The 17,581-nt window shown below is 38.2% G+C and overlaps 1 protein-coding gene across 3 annotated transcripts in view; it reads left to right on the top strand.

Annotated features, from left to right (window-relative positions):
• The window catches only part of cntn3a.1 (contactin 3a, tandem duplicate 1), a 114,919-nt gene that overhangs the window by 49,201 nt on the left and 48,137 nt on the right, over nucleotides 1-17,581 (top strand). For all 3 annotated transcript variants that reach the window (XM_055187504.2, XM_055187505.2, XM_055187503.2), the window contains 6 exons: nucleotides 3,269-3,364; nucleotides 8,537-8,740; nucleotides 8,826-8,928; nucleotides 11,318-11,502; nucleotides 12,741-12,880; nucleotides 17,436-17,565. In XM_055187504.2, coding sequence (XP_055043479.2) covers nucleotides 3,269-3,364; nucleotides 8,537-8,740; nucleotides 8,826-8,928; nucleotides 11,318-11,502; nucleotides 12,741-12,880; nucleotides 17,436-17,565 — 858 coding nt within the window. The remainder of the gene's footprint in view (nucleotides 1-3,268; nucleotides 3,365-8,536; nucleotides 8,741-8,825; nucleotides 8,929-11,317; nucleotides 11,503-12,740; nucleotides 12,881-17,435; nucleotides 17,566-17,581) is intronic.

Below are 17,581 nucleotides of genomic sequence, written 5' to 3'. Positions count from 1 at the left end.
GGGCTTTAGCCGCAAATTCGCGTCAAACGCAAAATGCACAAAAAGCATCCGCGTCAGATGCTTAATTTGCTCCACGAGACCTCCAGATGCGCGTCAATGCATCTTCACATTGACTTAACATTGAAATCACTTGAGCTTGATGCCTCTACCGCAGCTGGTGTAAACGCAGCATTAAAGTTACATATGCATGTTTAAAATTAAACCGAAAAGGTCAATTTATTTGTTTCAAGCAACATTCAAAGACAATGTTTAGATTTAATAACACTCCACTACGCTTTCAATACATTTGTTCACATAACAGAAATGTTGATTGAAAAATCGAGTACATTTTATGCAAATGGTTTTCGGTATTTTCATGTTGTTACAAATTAATTTTTTACAGTAATTTCTCTTTTACAGGTCACAAATTCATTACTTTCAATACAATAGTGTGTTCAATCTCTGCGACTTCACAAGGGTTTATGGTGTTTACTAAGAGCTGAGAGCACTGAATAGAACACAACGTATAGATGATAACCGAGAAGCCAATTAGAGTCACTGGAGTGTGTCTTTCGCTTGATGAATGCTTTGTATGTACAGTATCTGAAAAAGAAGATGCTTTTATTGCATATGTATGTCTAAGAGCTGTTGGTTTATTTATTTTGGCCTTATGGAAATGTCTTGTAAAAACTCTGTAATGAGATACGTGAGCAGTTTGCAGACTGGGTGAACATTCTGGAAATGTTTTTCTGACATGAGTGGTTCAATGGAATTAAAGCTTTAAAGCCCGATCAAACCCCTATTTTGAGGATGATGTCGACATGGTTTGTGTCACAGAGGCATGAGGGGATTGTCGTGTTCTGAGAGTGGATGTGTTGTTCATGAATATTCCTTTTGAATTTTCTGTTCTCTAGACACATCCCTCTCACTCAATTCAATGTAGGTGAAACTCAGACAACCTCTGTTCTCAATTTGTTACTAAAGATTCACAATTTTTCTCATTTCAACTGTTGGTTCATTTTCATTATTTATCTTAAGACATCCTCTAGTGTTTTGAAAGTGTGCCAAGAGAAAGCTGTATGAGAGTTTTGCTGTTCATTCTTGACTTTAAAGCAGTCTTAAGAGCCGTTTACATTATAATGATAACTGTAGCTATAAAAAAGTTTAAAAAAAAATTTTATATTAAAGAAAATAGCAGAGTTCATACAACAACTATAACGACAAATATACAATGAACGATATCGTTGGGATCACTTTCTGAGCGATTTTTTCCAACTGATAAAACGATAAACCATTGACAGCCAATCAAATCTATTTGAACTTCAAGTGCATGCGCATTTGAAAAGACAGATGGACACGGTGGAGAAGCTCATTGCTGAGGTCCATAACATAAAATTACCTCGGGTATCCAGCACTGATGCAGTTGATTTTGCACGAGTACTGGGCCTTGCAAGCAAATTAGCGTAAAGTTATTGTTACCGTCTAATCATCTGGACCATAAACTGTAAAAAAATATGGACGACATGATGTCCATTGTACTGAATTGAAGGCAAATTGTCCAATCTACGGGCGTTTCCATGTTTCGTAAAATCGTCAGTTTGGAGCCAGGGCATGTGCAGAAGTAATCATATGTGGAGCTGCGGTATCAAACTTCTGCCCAAGCGCTTGCACGCCCAATTCACCCACGCCCCTTGAACGTCTCATTTTACTGGTTTGCTAAATAAGTTAAATACAACTCGTTTTGTCAGTATAAAATAACACAGAAATCGAAAAAGATTAGTTAGTTATATCTTCAATCTTCCCTCGAACCTCCGAGAGTCCGCTCAGAGAAGTTGTCTATTACAAATGTCAATCATAACGACACGCCCCGTTTCTATAGCGTCAAATTACTAGCTAAAATGAAACGTCAACAATTGAACATATATCTGCGTGATAACAACTACCTTTAAGGACCAAAACCATCTTTCATAAAATTTTATTGGAAGGGTAGTTTAATTTTTATTTTGACCCGAGTCCTGTTTGTTTAAATGGAAATGACGGGGTTTATGACTTGTACTGCAGCCAGCCACCAGGGGGCAATCAAAGAGCCAGCAGCTTTACTTTTCTAGATGTATGAGGCACACGCGGTCTTGGCGGTAATATAGTTATCGCTATAATGTGACCAGCCCTTTTATTCTATAATTTATGATTTTCACTTAGTTTTTCACAATTGCGTAAAAGTTATTAAATTCTTAGCACGCATGATTCTGTAACTAGTGTTGTAGTACTCGAGACCAGCCTTGGTCTTGCCTCTGACTCAATTGTTTTTGGTCTCTGTCTTGTCTTGGTCTCAGCCCCTCAAAGTCTTGATCTTGACACGGTCTGGTCTTGGTCTCGGTTTAGGTGGTGAAGTGCGACTCAGGGTGGTGTGCACCTCACAAACTATAAAAAATATAAAGCACAACCGTGGTCAGTAAGATGTATTCAGGTTCGTGTGAATGCAAATGGTCAGCAGATTCAAAGTTAGTGCGCTATTTGCAAGGGGAGGCAACTGATATCAGTGATTTCAGTCTTGTCTTAGTCTCGGCCTCTAAAAATCTTCCTCTTGTTTTGGTCTTGACACGGCCTGGTCTTGGTCACGGTTAAGGTGGTCTCGACTACAACACTGCACTGAATATAATAAAAATGTTCCCAACATTTGATCTTCCTTATATCCTTCCAAAGCTGTGTTACTTATTCAATGGAACACAAAAGGGGAAAGTTTAAAGAATGCAATCCGTGCTTTTACAATTTCTATGTGTCAAAATGGACACAAAGGCACTATAAAGGTGTCATAAAAAGCAGTCTTTATGACTTGTGCATTATATTCCAAAGTCATTCACTTTTATGATGCTTCCAGGCAAAAGTAAAGGTCTGTCCACACAAAGGATAATAACTATAAAGATAAAGTTAAAAATGTATTCTTAACCTCCTAAGACTTGAGTTTTGGTTTCTCTTTTTTTAGATTTCTACCAGCGATTTCTATTGGAAATGTATAATTTTGGGGTTTGGAAGAACCAATAAATATAATAACCAAATATTTTTCTTAGAACGTGAAGCAATTTATGTGTCCATGATTGTGTACAACAGGTTCCAGTTACACAGAATTAAGTATTATGGTGAAAACAACACAACAGAATTTTCATTTTTGTATGAACTAACTGTGTCATTGAAGGGATTATACATGATGCCCAGATAAAATGGTAAACATTGTTTAAAGAAACAACCAGTTTTGTTAATTCCGGTCTTTTTCGTCTGTTTTTTTCTGTAGACCTTGAAGAGTTTAAAACTCAAAGGAGAAGTCCGGTGAGTGTCAGAGAAGGGCAAGGTGTGGTTCTTCTCTGTGGTCCTCCACCGCATATGGGAGGTGAGGCATTTTATTGTTTACAGTTTGTGACCCTGTCTTTGAAATCCAGGCTAAAGTCTCATAATTTAATGATTATATTAGGATCATTGATTTTGACATTGATTTCAATCTTTACTCAGAATTTTCTCACATGTTGAAAATGATATATACAGATGTTAAGTCAGAGAGGAAATATTTTGTTTAATCTTGCCTCTCTCAACCAGCAATTATGGTTCCCTGTAATTAGCTCAAATCATTAAAGGCTTTTCAAATTTACTGCCCATATAACAGTGTAAACAGATATTACTAGGGGAGTGATGAGACACTTACTCCACGAGACGAGACACAAGATTAGGTTCATGAGGACGAGATTTTTACACTTCACTCATCAATGATAAAAATATATGAATTGTATTCAACTGAAATTGCATAATTTTAAATGTTTTAATTAATGTAGGATAGTCACCAACAATTATTTTGTTAATTGATAAGGAAGTAATTTTTTATTTTTATTTTTTGTATTAAAATAGACCTAAGTGAGCAATAACCTTTGAAAAAAAAATGACTTTCTTACATAGTATTTTTGTCTTGATTTCGGTAGAAATATCTAAAAATTTTTAAATGAGGATGCTTTTTCTTGATAGGCAAAATGACCTAAGAAAAAAAGTTGACAAAAATATGCAATTTAAGTGAATTTGTGCTTAAAAAAAAGAAAAAAAATATCTGCCAATGGGGGAGAAAAAAATCTTGAAATAAGTTTACTTTTTTCTAAAACACTTAAAGATGAAATTTGTATTATCTGCGCCGCTAGATGGCGCCAGATCAAATGTTGTTTTATGACGCTCTGAAGCAGTGTGGAATTATGGGATTTGTAGTCTTTAACTCAACCGCTGATGGCCATCAATCAGACGCGAACGAGAAATTACGTTGACGGATAAGGTAATCAAGTCTTATAAATGTTGCGTTTGATGACATTGTTTATTTCATTATGTAAGTTTATATTTGATGTTCAAAATGAAATTGTTAGATGTTACAGTATTAGTCCAAATTCGATGGTTAACACAGCACAGAATTAAGTTTTTAACTTACAATCTACAATGATTTTTCACATAATGTATTGACAGTACAAATCTTATTGTGAAGTGTCTTAAAATGACCATTTATATTGCTGTACAATACCTCTTGATGTGCATATCGTCGGCGGGAAGACGCACTGATTACAATCTACACACTAATGTTGTGATCAACATAATAGCATACGTTTTTTGAAGGGTTACGAATCAAAACAACTCACCCATTGCATAAAACACAAGCAGGATCAGAATCTCTGTCTAGTTAAATGTTGTCGCGAAGCTCTCTCTATTCAGATAATGCAACAACAAATTGATCCTCCCTCGTTTTGTTCCAAACTCTTCTTGGGTCGTTTGGTTGGCCCGTACGCTTACGGGAGCTGTCTTTGCTGACACAACCAGCGGCAGACAGTAAAGAGTAATCCATAAGTCCATAAGCAAGCGCGTAGCCCGACAGGCGCTAACGCATAGTTCCGCATTTGTCCACGACACTGGCTGCATCCTAAAACTCAAGGCTTGTTGCCTCGCTGCCTCATGAGGAAATGACTTCGGAGGCATGAAGGCAGCTCAGAGAAAGGCTTTCGGACGCACTTCAAAGGCAGCATGTTTGAAATATAAACAGAGAGCGCCTTTGTGATAACTAATCACATATTTGAAAACTATAATACTAATTTCTTGCTAGAAATGCAATTAAAATGTGTAAAAAGTGAAAATATACCTTTATTTACACTAAATTTGTGCTCCAGTCGCTTCATTGGCCGCCATTTTATTTTTTCCAACTCGACCACTGTTGTCATGTGGTTTTTACGTCAATAAAGGCGGTGACAAAGGGTCACATGGATATTAACGTCATTGACAGGAGATTGCACTGCCCCGTGTCAATGTTTTGAATGGAAATTTTCTCACGATTTACAAGTAGTTGAAAACATTACCGATATTGATATTCTTGAGCAAGACATTAAATCATGATCTAAACTCAGAGCGAGGGTTTGAACTGCTGCATCCACACCTCAGGCTTTTTATGAGTTCCCAAATGAACATTATTGGAAACCAAAAGCACACGCAGTAAAACTCAGAATAATATAATGCATGCACGGTAAAAGGTTTTCACAAAATTAACTTAATGCTGATATCACCAGACACCGATATCACTTTTTACCTCGATGAGAAATTTTGTTGTGAAGTTTAAATATTGTCGTCACACCCCCTACATATTACCTCTCTTTTTGCTCTTGATTTAATGTCATTAAATGGCACACTATACAACACACCGACGGTTTTCAATTGCGTTTGCCGTTAACTCTATGAGTGGTTGCACTTAAAAGGTCAGAATGAGCCATTTTACAGTTTATTATTTTTGAAGTGGTGAAGACATTTAGATTCAGTAGCAATTGTATGCTGATTTAGATTGTTGGCATTTTCAACAACAAAGTGCAAAGAACTTAGTCTGGCCTTTAAGACCGAAAACACAGGGCACTTTCAAAAACACCTTATTAAAGGAAGCACAATTGGCTATGTCAGCACGAGAAACTAAAATGAGGTCCACTGTGTTTACTGAAGCTCCAAAAAGTCAAGCATTTTATTATTTTGCTGAAAATGTGGTTAACCTGTCAAATATTCAGTTGTGTTTCCTTTCTATAGATACACTTGTATAATCAGTTTTGCCTTAATTAGTTTTTGTGACTTAAAGGTGCAGTGTGTACATTTTAAAAGTATCTTTTGATAGAAATGCAGTACAATATAATGTATGTAATTGTATTACCAGTGGTGTATAAAGACCTAATATAATCAACCATTATGTTTTTATTACCTTAGAATGAGACGTAATATCTATATACACCGATGATGACGTGTTTGTCCAGTGGTGGCTACCGTAGCTTCTCTGTACAATTCGAAAGGGAGGGGTGAGCCATGGACTGAGCCTTTAGTTGCAATCGTAGACTGTAAAAAATATGAACGTAGGGTTCATGACGTCCCCTATTCAAACTTGTCTTCTGCCATTTTGAGTACCTGAAGTGGTCGCAAAAGAACTAGAAGCTATGCCATCAATATGTTGTGAGCATCAAAATCGCTATTTTTACAACACTAAGAGGCTCGACACAACATGATACTTTGCTCGAAGGATCACCTGTGAACTCGAGCATTGAAAACATTGTTTGTGTACACAGAGTTTACTAAAAAGAAAGGTTTTGAACAACTGACTTTGGCTGTTTTGGTGTCCGCTCGCCGCCATCTTGCAAGTCAAGATGTATCGATCTCCGAATTCAACGTAAGGAGGGAGGAGAGTAAAGATGGATAGCTCCTAAAGCATAGTTTCATATAAATGCAGGGATAATTCGTTGTTATGTTGCAAGTGAAAAACAATATTGACCTTCTAGTTGAAAAGGGAGCCTCATATGAGATTCATTCTTTCGCATTCGGAAATCGATTCTTTATATCTGGAAAAGATGGCGAGCGGACACCAAAACAGCTAAGGTCAGTTGTTCAAAACCTTTCTTTTTAGTAAACTCTGTGTACACAAACAAAGTTCTCAATGCTCACGTTCATGTGTAGAGATCCATGTGATACTTCGAGCAAAGTTTCATGTTGTGTCGTGCCTTCTTAGTTCTGTTGTAAAAATAGTGGTAGTTCGTTAGCAGCGGACAGCGGCTGGAAGAACGCATCAGGGATTGCGTAGGCATCACACCCTAACCAAGATATTTTTTAAGTAGCGTTTCTTTTAATGACAGTCGAGGTGCGAAATGTTGTCTTTCGTAGCCATTTCCCATATCCGTAAAAATCATAGACAGTAAAAGATAAGAAACCCGTAAATCATAGCAAGCTAGCCAATGCTTGTCAGTAGCCTTAGCCTACTGGTACTCGGTAGGTATTTAAGATGGTGGCAGGTAACTGGAATGACGTAAAAGGTCACATGACTCATATTCATGAATAAGTTTGTAAAGAACTTTTTTGAAGCCAATAGTTGGCACGGCCTGCCGTCGGCATCTTGTCATTGCGTTACCGCGCATCACTCGGAGATAACCAAAAATGGATAAAGAGGCGGGACATATATAAAGTGGCTGGTTGCTGATACCACACACACTTAGCTCGACTGTAGTGACTGCAGTGGCAGTTCACCCATCACTCAACTGGCCATGCCCTTAATTATGCAGAAATGTAAGGCTTAATATAGTTTAAATGGATGAGTTACAAAAAAAATCACCCCCTCACAGTTGTCATCAAAGGCAAGATTAACTATTGGATCAAAATCACTTTTTGTACCAGGCATGTCAACACATTTATTTCTGTTGTAAAGTTGGGCATTTTAACATAATGGGAATTGACTCCCTTTTGGAGCCAGACTCTAGCGGCTAGTCGATGAATTGCAGTACATCCGTACTGGCTTCACGGTAGAGATTGGAAAGTTGCCCCTTGGTTGCAATTCACAGTCTTACTGCTAAATGCCTCTTAAAATCTTCACATTGCAGCTTTAAATAATTAAAATAACACGTTATAAATGTATGGAATCTGCACTACCTAGCAAGCTGTACCACTTGCCAGTTTTACCTTAGTTGACTTGTGGTGCACTGCTGTGTGAACACCCTGCTGTCGTGATTACTGTGTTTAGTGTCAGTCCAAACACATCAGACCTTATTGCTTTAATGGAGCTGGACCTTTTAAACTCACTGAAGGCTGAAATCACTTGTGTGTTTGGAAGAAAGCAGGACACTGCTTGAATGTTTTTTGACAAGCACACACACAGCTCTACTATAGACTACTTTGTTCTTTTAAATGAGCTTAGAGATATTAAGGAGTTGGATGGATGCATGGATGGATAGATGGGAAGGTAGACAGACAGGTAGGTGGGTGGACGGGCAGGCAGATAGGCAGATAGATTAATCTTTTGTTTAATAAAACCATGTGTTTACTTGGTTTTTATACTTTATTTGAACCAATAGATTGATGGATGGATAGTCAGATAGATAGTTACGGATTTCAGCTTTAACCATATGTTTTGGAAATTTCTATCTATTTGACTTTGTTACTCTCATCAATAGGTATTTGAGCTGTAATGCATTATTTCTGTTTTTGATAACACAAGTAATATGGTTTAGCTGGTATTTGTCTCCTGTCTTTCCTACAGAGTTGACCTTTTCATGGATCTTCAACGAATATCCCTCATTCGTGAAGCAGGACACGCGGCGCTTCGTCTCGCAGAAAACGGGCAACCTGTACATCGCTAAAGTTGAGCCATCGGACGTTGGAAACTACACTTGTGTCGTGACCAACACGGTGACCCAAACTAGAGTGCAGGGACCTCCTACACCACTTGTGCTCCGCATCGATGGTGATGTCTCATTTTGAATTAATTTCATTAAAAGAGCTTGTTTGTGGCTTTTACCATTTTGATATAAAATGTTTCTGTGTTTCAGGCATCATGGGTGAATATGAGCCAAAAATTGAAGTTCAGTTTCCAGAGGTCTTGGCTGTTGCGAAAGGGTTAACAGTGAAACTGGAGTGCTTCGCTTTGGGAAAGTAAATGCATTACAGTTTATACTTTCTGTTTTCATGAATATTACATGGGAGCGCAGCTCACCGACTTCGACTGCTTTTTTGCTAAACTGTCATTCACGCCGTGTGAAATGATGTCATGCTTAGTTATTCTGTTTCAACACATACTTCTTCTGAGTTTTGTAAATCTTGAACATGAAAAGAAAGCTAATGGGATTTCTATAATAATTCAGAGCCAGTCATAACAGGAGTGAATGCTGTGAAAGTCCTTTAAAGCTAAAGTTTGTAATAGTTTTGATGTTAAAATACTTTCTACCATTCAAATGTAATGTGCAGAAACAACTGAAATATGTCAGGTTCAGGTTGATTTACCTGAAAAATGTAAACTCTGTTTGAGCATCCTGACCAGCCCAACACAACAACGGTTTATTAATAGTGTGAGTTTGGGGCAGGACTGTCACAAGCTGCATTTCCACTAAAGATTTGAACAAAGCTTAAGCGCTATTTTCTAAATGTCAACCAAAAACTACTGCGAAATATTGGCGTTTCCAGTAACAGATATCATGCGAATAAAATGTAATTTTGTTTTCTCGTGATAAGTCATTTCAATAATGTCATGCGCTTGACGGTTCTTATGACGCCCTATGAAGTCGACCACATCTCTTTTGTCTTGTCCTCCGAACATACCGCGCCATATTCAAAGAATGTCATGTGACGTTTACACAACGTCAGGTGACCTGTACATTCGAAGAAACCTTAAGGGGGTTGCACACCGGACGAGAAGCGCCGCGTTGCGCCGCGTCTAGGACAACTCGGGGGTATCGTACATCGGGAGTGCAGAGCGAAGTCTAAGTCAAATCCTTAGTTTCAAGTCGGTCGTTAGTATGAATTCATTACTGTTTGATTATATTAAACCAAATATTATACACTAACCCCAAATCTAAGCGAAGTTTGAGGACTAAAGTTTGAACGAAAAAACACATCTACATAACCAACTGCCCAGTCGCCATAAATATCTTCTGTTTAGTTTGACATGTATTTGTGAATAAAGGAAAACATATTTATCCTACCTGCTTCGGTGAAAGCCTGTTCTTCTGACTAGATACAATAATGCCGGTGCTGCGGAGAAAACTCTTCCTCATGATGATGGTTATCCGATAAATTCAACAGACGGATTGAACAAGATTGAATATCTGTATTTAAAATTATTTTACAAATAACGTAAGCTGGCTCGATACATTATTGTTGACTGTGCAAAGTTACTAATGTTAGCTTAATTTAACAAGATTTCACTAAGACGGAGCTTTGCTTTTAAACAGCCATGTGCAGTCATCCGGTTCATTTTCGAAAGAGCACCGCATATAATAAATGTTCTCTGTTTCATTTCGTTCTCCGTGTCTGTCTCGTGATTAACAAAATAAAGTAGACTTTATAACAGAAAGCTTACAAATCTCTCATGATGTGTTGATGCGGGCGGCGGAGAAGCACGTTTAATAACACGTGAGCCCTCACTGAACCAGTGGCGCGCCGCGGACAAACCCGGAGATAAAAGGAAAACTTAAATTCGTCTGCAATCTGCATTGCCAAACAATCAGAAATACATACAAATTAATGTTCATGTATATTTTACATTTAAGTCTGTAAAAGACAGTATAGATGAAGTGAAGAAGCATTAAATAAGTCGTAACCCTTTGGTGGTGACACATTGAAAACAAACAAACATTCGAATAGCGTTTTTTAAATTCGAAATATTATTGCCGATCGAATATTTGAATATCCATGCCCATCCCTAGATTTAAGCAAGATTTAAGTGTCTCGTCCGGTGTGTGACCCCCTTTAGCAATTTTGTGATATATTCCTTTTTCGAATTGACTGACAAAGTACCTCCCCCAAAATATTTTTTTTCCCCGAAATATAGGAGTTTATGCGACATTGCAGCACTGTTCTATTTGGCGCATTTATAATTTGCCAATACAATTGAGCAATTCGAAGGGTTATGGAAATGCAGCTACTCCCTACTACTCCCTAATGGTGAGCTGGTTTTAGCTGGTCTCCCAGCTTGATTTAAGCTGGTTTTGCTGGTGTAGCAAGATGGTCTAGCTGTGTTTTGGTCACTTAGCTGGACTTAGACAGTCAGGCTGGAAGACCAGCTGACCCACCAGTTTGACCAGCTTTGCCAGGCTTGGAGGATTATCTAAAACCAGCTGCTGCCACCTTTACAGCTATCAGCTGGTCTTAGCTGTTTTTTTAAGTAGGGTGTCTGCCTCCCCAAAATATTGCAGATGGGGGAGTACTGTTCCTAGAAGAATCAAATATGATTGTATTGGATATCTTAAAATTGTAGTTTATTTAGTAAAATCTAGTTTGAAGGGAAACATACTGCATTGAACAATCAGATATCGCTTGATTTCAGTCCAGTTCCTGTGATCAGCTGGAGAAGACCAGATGAAATTCCCATTCCCAGAAAAGTGGATGTTAGTAAATCCAGTGGAGTTTTGGAGATCCCGTATTTTCAACAGGAAGATGCAGGGCAGTATGAATGTGTGGCTGAGAACTCCAGAGGCAAAAACACGGTAATGGGCCGGCTCTCTTTTTACGGTAAGTCGGAAATGTTTCATTACAGTTCACATTGCAAACTAACGTTGAGACATCATTTACATACCCCCATGAGTAGCCATTCTGTAAACACAAAATGAGATTTCTGGGGAAAAAATATGATCTGAATATTGAGGCATACGCGCGTTGTAGTCATGCACTGTTTGCACAATAAGCCTTATTCAGTCTTGATTTGATCTAGTTGCAATAATGGTTTGTCTAATTATGCTTTATTCTGAGATTTACATTTTGCACCATAATGGTTAAGGTGTTTATGAATGCTTTGATATATGGGCTTTTATCATTGATTCGCATACTGTGGTTTAATTGATAACCACGTGAGGTTGTATGACCTGGATGCCAGATTTTCACGATTATCCTTCTATGTTGTAATTATTTGTCATCGCAATGATTTGGCAGGTAAAAATCCATAACCCTTTATAGTCTGTACCCAACTAGACATCTATCAGTGCTGTTGGGCTTATGGAATAATCAATATGAGCATCTGTTATTCATTACATAATGGGCAACACCAAAATGATGAGGTCCAAGAGTGAGACCGATAGCCATTACCTTTGTCTGTGTTTGCAATACGCTATGACAGATTCTGAAGTTAACTGAATGCTAATGTAAATCATATTGACTTATATCAAGAATTTGCAATACAAGCCATCTTCTTAGCTGTATTAATACATAACCCAGCAAGCAATTTTTCGATTACAAGATGTCTAATAGCTGTCCAAATGCAACCCAGACGTCTAGGATAAAACAAGGCTAAATTTGGGCTCTCATTGAAAATGAAATTGACATCTAACCATAGAGCAAAAATAAATTAAATAAAGTAAATAAATAAATGAAATGAAATGAAACACCTTTCATGATGGAATATCACACATCTCGCTAGTTATTTTGGCAAAAACGACAGGTAACTAAATTCAAGTTTATTTTGTCTAAAAGTGAGTTACTAGCCGAGACATTATTGCTTGCTGTGTTTTGGTGTTATGGCTACCTAAATAGTACACCTTATGAATTATTGATGCAGTAATATGCTATTCATTTTAATGCCTTGTTGATCGTCTGGATTTGTTCATTCATTGGCTGATAAACTGCTTGGTTTGTTTACCAATTTGTCCAAGGGGTTAATCAATAGTCAACTCCATAAGTCTGTCTGAGAGTCAAGAGAGCTGTTGAAAAATTCATTTTCATCTGGCATGCCCTGTTTGTTTGTTGTTGGCTCTCAGCACCCCCTCATCTGGTTGAGAAGCCCCAGGATATGCAGAAAGCCATCGATGAATCTCTGCTCTGGGAGTGTAAGGCGAGCGCCAAGCCCAAACCCTCTTACAGGTGGCTGAAGAACGGAGAACCGTTGGAGTCATTCGAGGTGGGTGATTAAAGTTGGAGAGCTGAAGGTCTTCTGAGTAATGGGATTTACTGTATCTTTAGTACAAATGGAGCTGGGAAGCCAAGTTAGCAGATTTAGGAAGGTGATAAAGGATTCAAGTTGGTTGTTTAGTGTTAATGTAAAATAAAGACTGTTGCGAGATATACAATGCTCAAGGAAGTTCCAGCACTCTTATCGCAACCAAAATTCTGGTTTTCTCTCACCTTGCGTATTGTGACTTTTATTTTTAGGATTCTGCATAAAACTTGCGTATTTTTAGAGATCTGTAAGATTCGAAGCAATTCTGTGCTTGGCTTTAATATCACGTAGAGCAGAGCTTGTTTTATCACTCTGAGAGACAGAGAACACACACTGGAATCTCAGCGTGAGACGCTGCACTCTTAATGAGCCGAGGTGTTAGCATTTTGTAAATGTCACGATCAGCTAACTCAGCATTTGATCAATCTCCAGACCAGAGGTCATCCGTGTAGTTGGAGAAAGAGAGGTGGGGGGTGGCGTGTGTTATTTGATTACAATGAAAATACAAAGCCACCTTTTTTTTCTTGCCAGCTACCAGTAACAAGCTGTTTTTCTGACTAGTTACATGACAAATGCTACATCGCAGTGTGCGTTGTGTACGTGTCAAATATGATTCACATATAATCTAAGACTTTTCTGGAATATTCTCCCTATCTCAAGTGAAATGCATGGCATCCAATTATAGTAAATTTATTGCACTGTTGTTGTCATTTCAGCCTTTATGAATTGTTATTTATTTTCAGTTATATACAGTGAGGAAAATAAGTATTTGAACGCCCTGCTATTTTGCAAGTTCCCCCAATTAGAAATCATGGAGGGGTCTGAAATTGTCATCGTAGGTGCATGTTCACTGTGAGAGACATAATCTAAAAAAATCTAGAAATCACACTATACGATTTTTGTAGCTATTTATTTGTATGATACAGCTGCAAATAAGTATTTGAACACCTGAGAAAGTCAATGTTAATATTTGGTACAGTAGCCTTTGTTTGCAATTAGAGAGGTCAAACGTTTCCTGTAGTTTTTCACCAGGTTTGCACACACTGCAGGAGGGATTTTGTCCCACTCCTCCACACAGATCTTCTCTAGATCATTCAGGTTTCTGGCCTGTCACTGAGAAACACAGAGTTTGAGCTCCCTCCAAAGATTCTCTACTGAGTTTAGGACTGTAGACTGGCTGGGCCACACCAGAATTGATATGTTTCTTACAGAGCCACTCCTTGGTTATCCTGGCTGTGTGCTTCTGGTCATTGTCATGTTGGAAGACCCAGCCTTGACCCATCTTCAATGCTCTAACTGAGGGAAGGAGGTTGTTCCCCAAAATCTCACAATACATGGCCCCGGTCATCTTCTCCTTAATACAGTGCAGAACTGTCCCATGTGCAGAAAAACCCCCACAAAGCATGATGCTATCACCCCCATGCTTCACAGTAGGGATGGTGTTATTGAGATGGTACTCATCATTCTTATTCCTCCAAACACATTTAGTGGAATTATGACCAAAAAATTCTATTTTGGTCTCATCTGACCACATGACTTTCTCCCATGACTCCCCTGGATCATCTAAATTGTAATTGGCAAACTTAAGAAGAATGGCCTGGAAATGTGCTGGTTTAAGTAGGGGAACCTTCTGAGCCATGCATGATTTCAAACCATGCCGTCTTAGTCTATTACCAACAGTAACCTTGGAAACGGTGGTCCCAGCTCTTTTCAGGTATTAACCAGCTTCTCCAGTGTAGTTCTGGGCTGATTTCTCACCTTTCTTAGGATCATTGAGACCTCACAAGGTGAGATCTTGCATGGAGCCCCAGTCCGAGGGAGATTGACAGTCATGTTTAGCTTCTTCCATTTTCTAATGATTGCTCTAACAGTGAACCTTTTTTCACCAAGCTGCTTGGCAATTTCCTCGTAGCCCTATCCAGCCTTGTGAGGTGTACAATTCTGTCTCTAGTCTTTTTGGACAGCTCTTTGGTCTTGGCCATGTTAGTAGTTGGATTCTTACTGATTGTATGGGGTGGACAGGTGTCTTTATGCAGCTAACAACCTCAAACAGGTGCATCTAATTAAGGATAATAAATGGAGTGGAGGTGGACATTTTAAAGGCAGACTAACAGGTCTTTGAGGGTCAGAATTCTAGCTGATAGACAGGTGTTCAAATGCTTATTTGCAGCTGCATCATACAAACAAAGAGTCTAAAAAAATCATATATTGTGATTTCTGGATTTTTTTTTAGATTATGTCTCTCACAATAAACATGCACCTACGATGACAATTTCAGACCCCTTCATGATTTCTATGTGGGAGAACTGGCAAAATAGCAGGGTGTTCAAATATTTATTTTCCTCACTGTATATACAACTAAATTTTTCTCTTTGATTTTCTCCTCAATGTCAACTTAAAGTTTCAATGAGCAAACAAAATCGCACAATTGTGTAAACAATACAGCAACAATAACACACATGCAAGTCAACAATCATACTGTTATAGGACAATCTATGTGATGTCTATTCAGGTGGGCAACTTAATCAGTCTGTGCAGTAGAGTCCACTGAACACCGCAGCCCACCGAGGGGGAAACTGCTGATTTCAGTGGAATGTCACCCCTAATTAATTACCCCCATAAACCTGATTTATGCCACCATTTGTCTCTGCTAGAGGCTGTGCTGATCTTCTCTGTCTTATTCCCGTCAACACAGCACACATGCTGGTATTAGGTTGTCTGTGTGTAATGCCGGTTAGATTGTACGACAGTCCCCGGTGAGCAGGTCACATAGGCAGAGATATATTTTTTCTCAGCTGCACTGGAACAATGTAACTCGGGTTGCGTAAAGCAAACGGCATCAAACTCTGAAGTGCCAGCATGCACAGATATCTGAGCCATTTATATATCGCTTCATTCAACCTGAATGCACCTTTCATATTGTTTGCACTCAAGTGAGCAGCGTAACAGGGCTTTACGATTGAATGTTTTGCTAAATTACACCCCAACCATCAGCAGTTCTCCAAAAGCTACTGTGGGCTTAAATCCATCCGTCGTTCAGTTTCCATAACACCTATCAGTTGTTTAAAAGTATGTTCCTCGTTTGATTTTTCTCTGAACTTATTACTTTCATTATTAGTTGTAATTAACAAGGCTTAACTAAAACGCCATGGACTGTGTTGTATAGTATCTGCACTTACCTCAATGGTCAATGGTATTTCATGCATTCTGACTTAATAAAACAGTTTTAGAGTTGGTTTCTTCATGCTGAACATAGACAAAGTGTCACAAAAGCAGTTGGACATGTTATAGAGTATTTTTGTGTCGAATGCCCTACAAGTTTCGGAAAGTTTTCGGGTCCAGCTGACGTATCAGGGGTAAACTATACGTGAGCTATTCACGCGACAGCTTTGTTTTATATCAAGACTTAACAATGGCATGAAAGAAGAAGTGTGCTTTTAGATGTAAGGAGAAGAAAGCCAACATTATGGAAACAATGGATATAGTTTGTAATCTGGGGTCGCAGTGGAGTTTTGCGTGTGTGTTTGTTTACCACTTGATTTCGTTGAAAAGTCCCAATTGGGTCATGAGTTGCATGCGATAAGTAAGACTTCTATGTTATGTTGGAAATCGACACATAAGTGCATATAATATTAACGACATGAACATGTAGTGGATCATAAGTTGTTTTGTATACAGTGTTGCTTGGCTCGTGAATCGCTCCTCCCGCAGCCTGTGACTCCTCCTTCCAATTTTTTTTTTGTACGTTATCAGAAAGAATCACTAAAGCTGGTCTGTCTTTTATAAATCTGATAAAACTAAAGACTCTTCAGAGATATGAAGGATGTAATACTACTCTATAGGTACTTTAGATTAACATCAGATATGCAGAAAAAGCATAAACAAAGCCCCGCCCACGGCCACTGACTGTCTGGTTCATTTTACCCAGTAGCTTTTTTAAATGTGTTTGTTATAGCACAAATATACTATTGTCTCAGACTGTATTCACAGGAATCAAATCTATTTTTAACTGAAAGCGCCCACTGTCTGTTGCTAAGGGAGTGAGGAGTGCTCATTTGCATTTAAATGTACAGACATGATAACAGCACTTTATTGCTCCCACCCAAATAGGAGTATTTTGTAATATGAGCTGAAACTTCACAGACACATTAAAGGCACATTTGAGACTTATCTTATTAAATCTTTTAAAAAATTGCATAATATGTACACTTTAATTTAGCAATGCTATAAAATACAACGTATGTTATTATTACATGCTATTTTTGAATGACAAATACAGTTGAAACCTCACCCTAATGTTAACTTTAGCTTTACTGTAAACAAAGCACTTTTTTATAAAATTCACTGAAAAATATAGAATATATTGATAAAAGTGTATCTGTAGCTTTATTGTAAACCATTCTCCCACGTTTCTTTTAATAAAAGCATATGCCAAATTGCATAAATCTAATGTAAATATATTTTTTGTTTTATGTGTCATAGTTGCATCATTCTGGATTTGTTGTTATGTTTCCAGGATAGAATCCAGGTTATAAATGGTGCATTGTCCATCAGCGGTCTGACTCTCACAGATACAGGGATGTACCAGTGTATCGCTGAAAACCGCCACGGCCGAGTGTTTGCCAATGCTGAGCTCCGAGTCATTGGTAAGAGATTTCATGA

This window comes from Misgurnus anguillicaudatus, chromosome 13, assembly GCF_027580225.2.
Source record: "Misgurnus anguillicaudatus chromosome 13, ASM2758022v2, whole genome shotgun sequence".
Classification (NCBI taxonomy): Eukaryota; Metazoa; Chordata; class Actinopteri; order Cypriniformes; family Cobitidae; genus Misgurnus; species Misgurnus anguillicaudatus.
The sequence above is the reverse complement of the archived record's forward strand: the minus strand, read 5'-3'. Positions and strand labels throughout refer to the sequence as shown.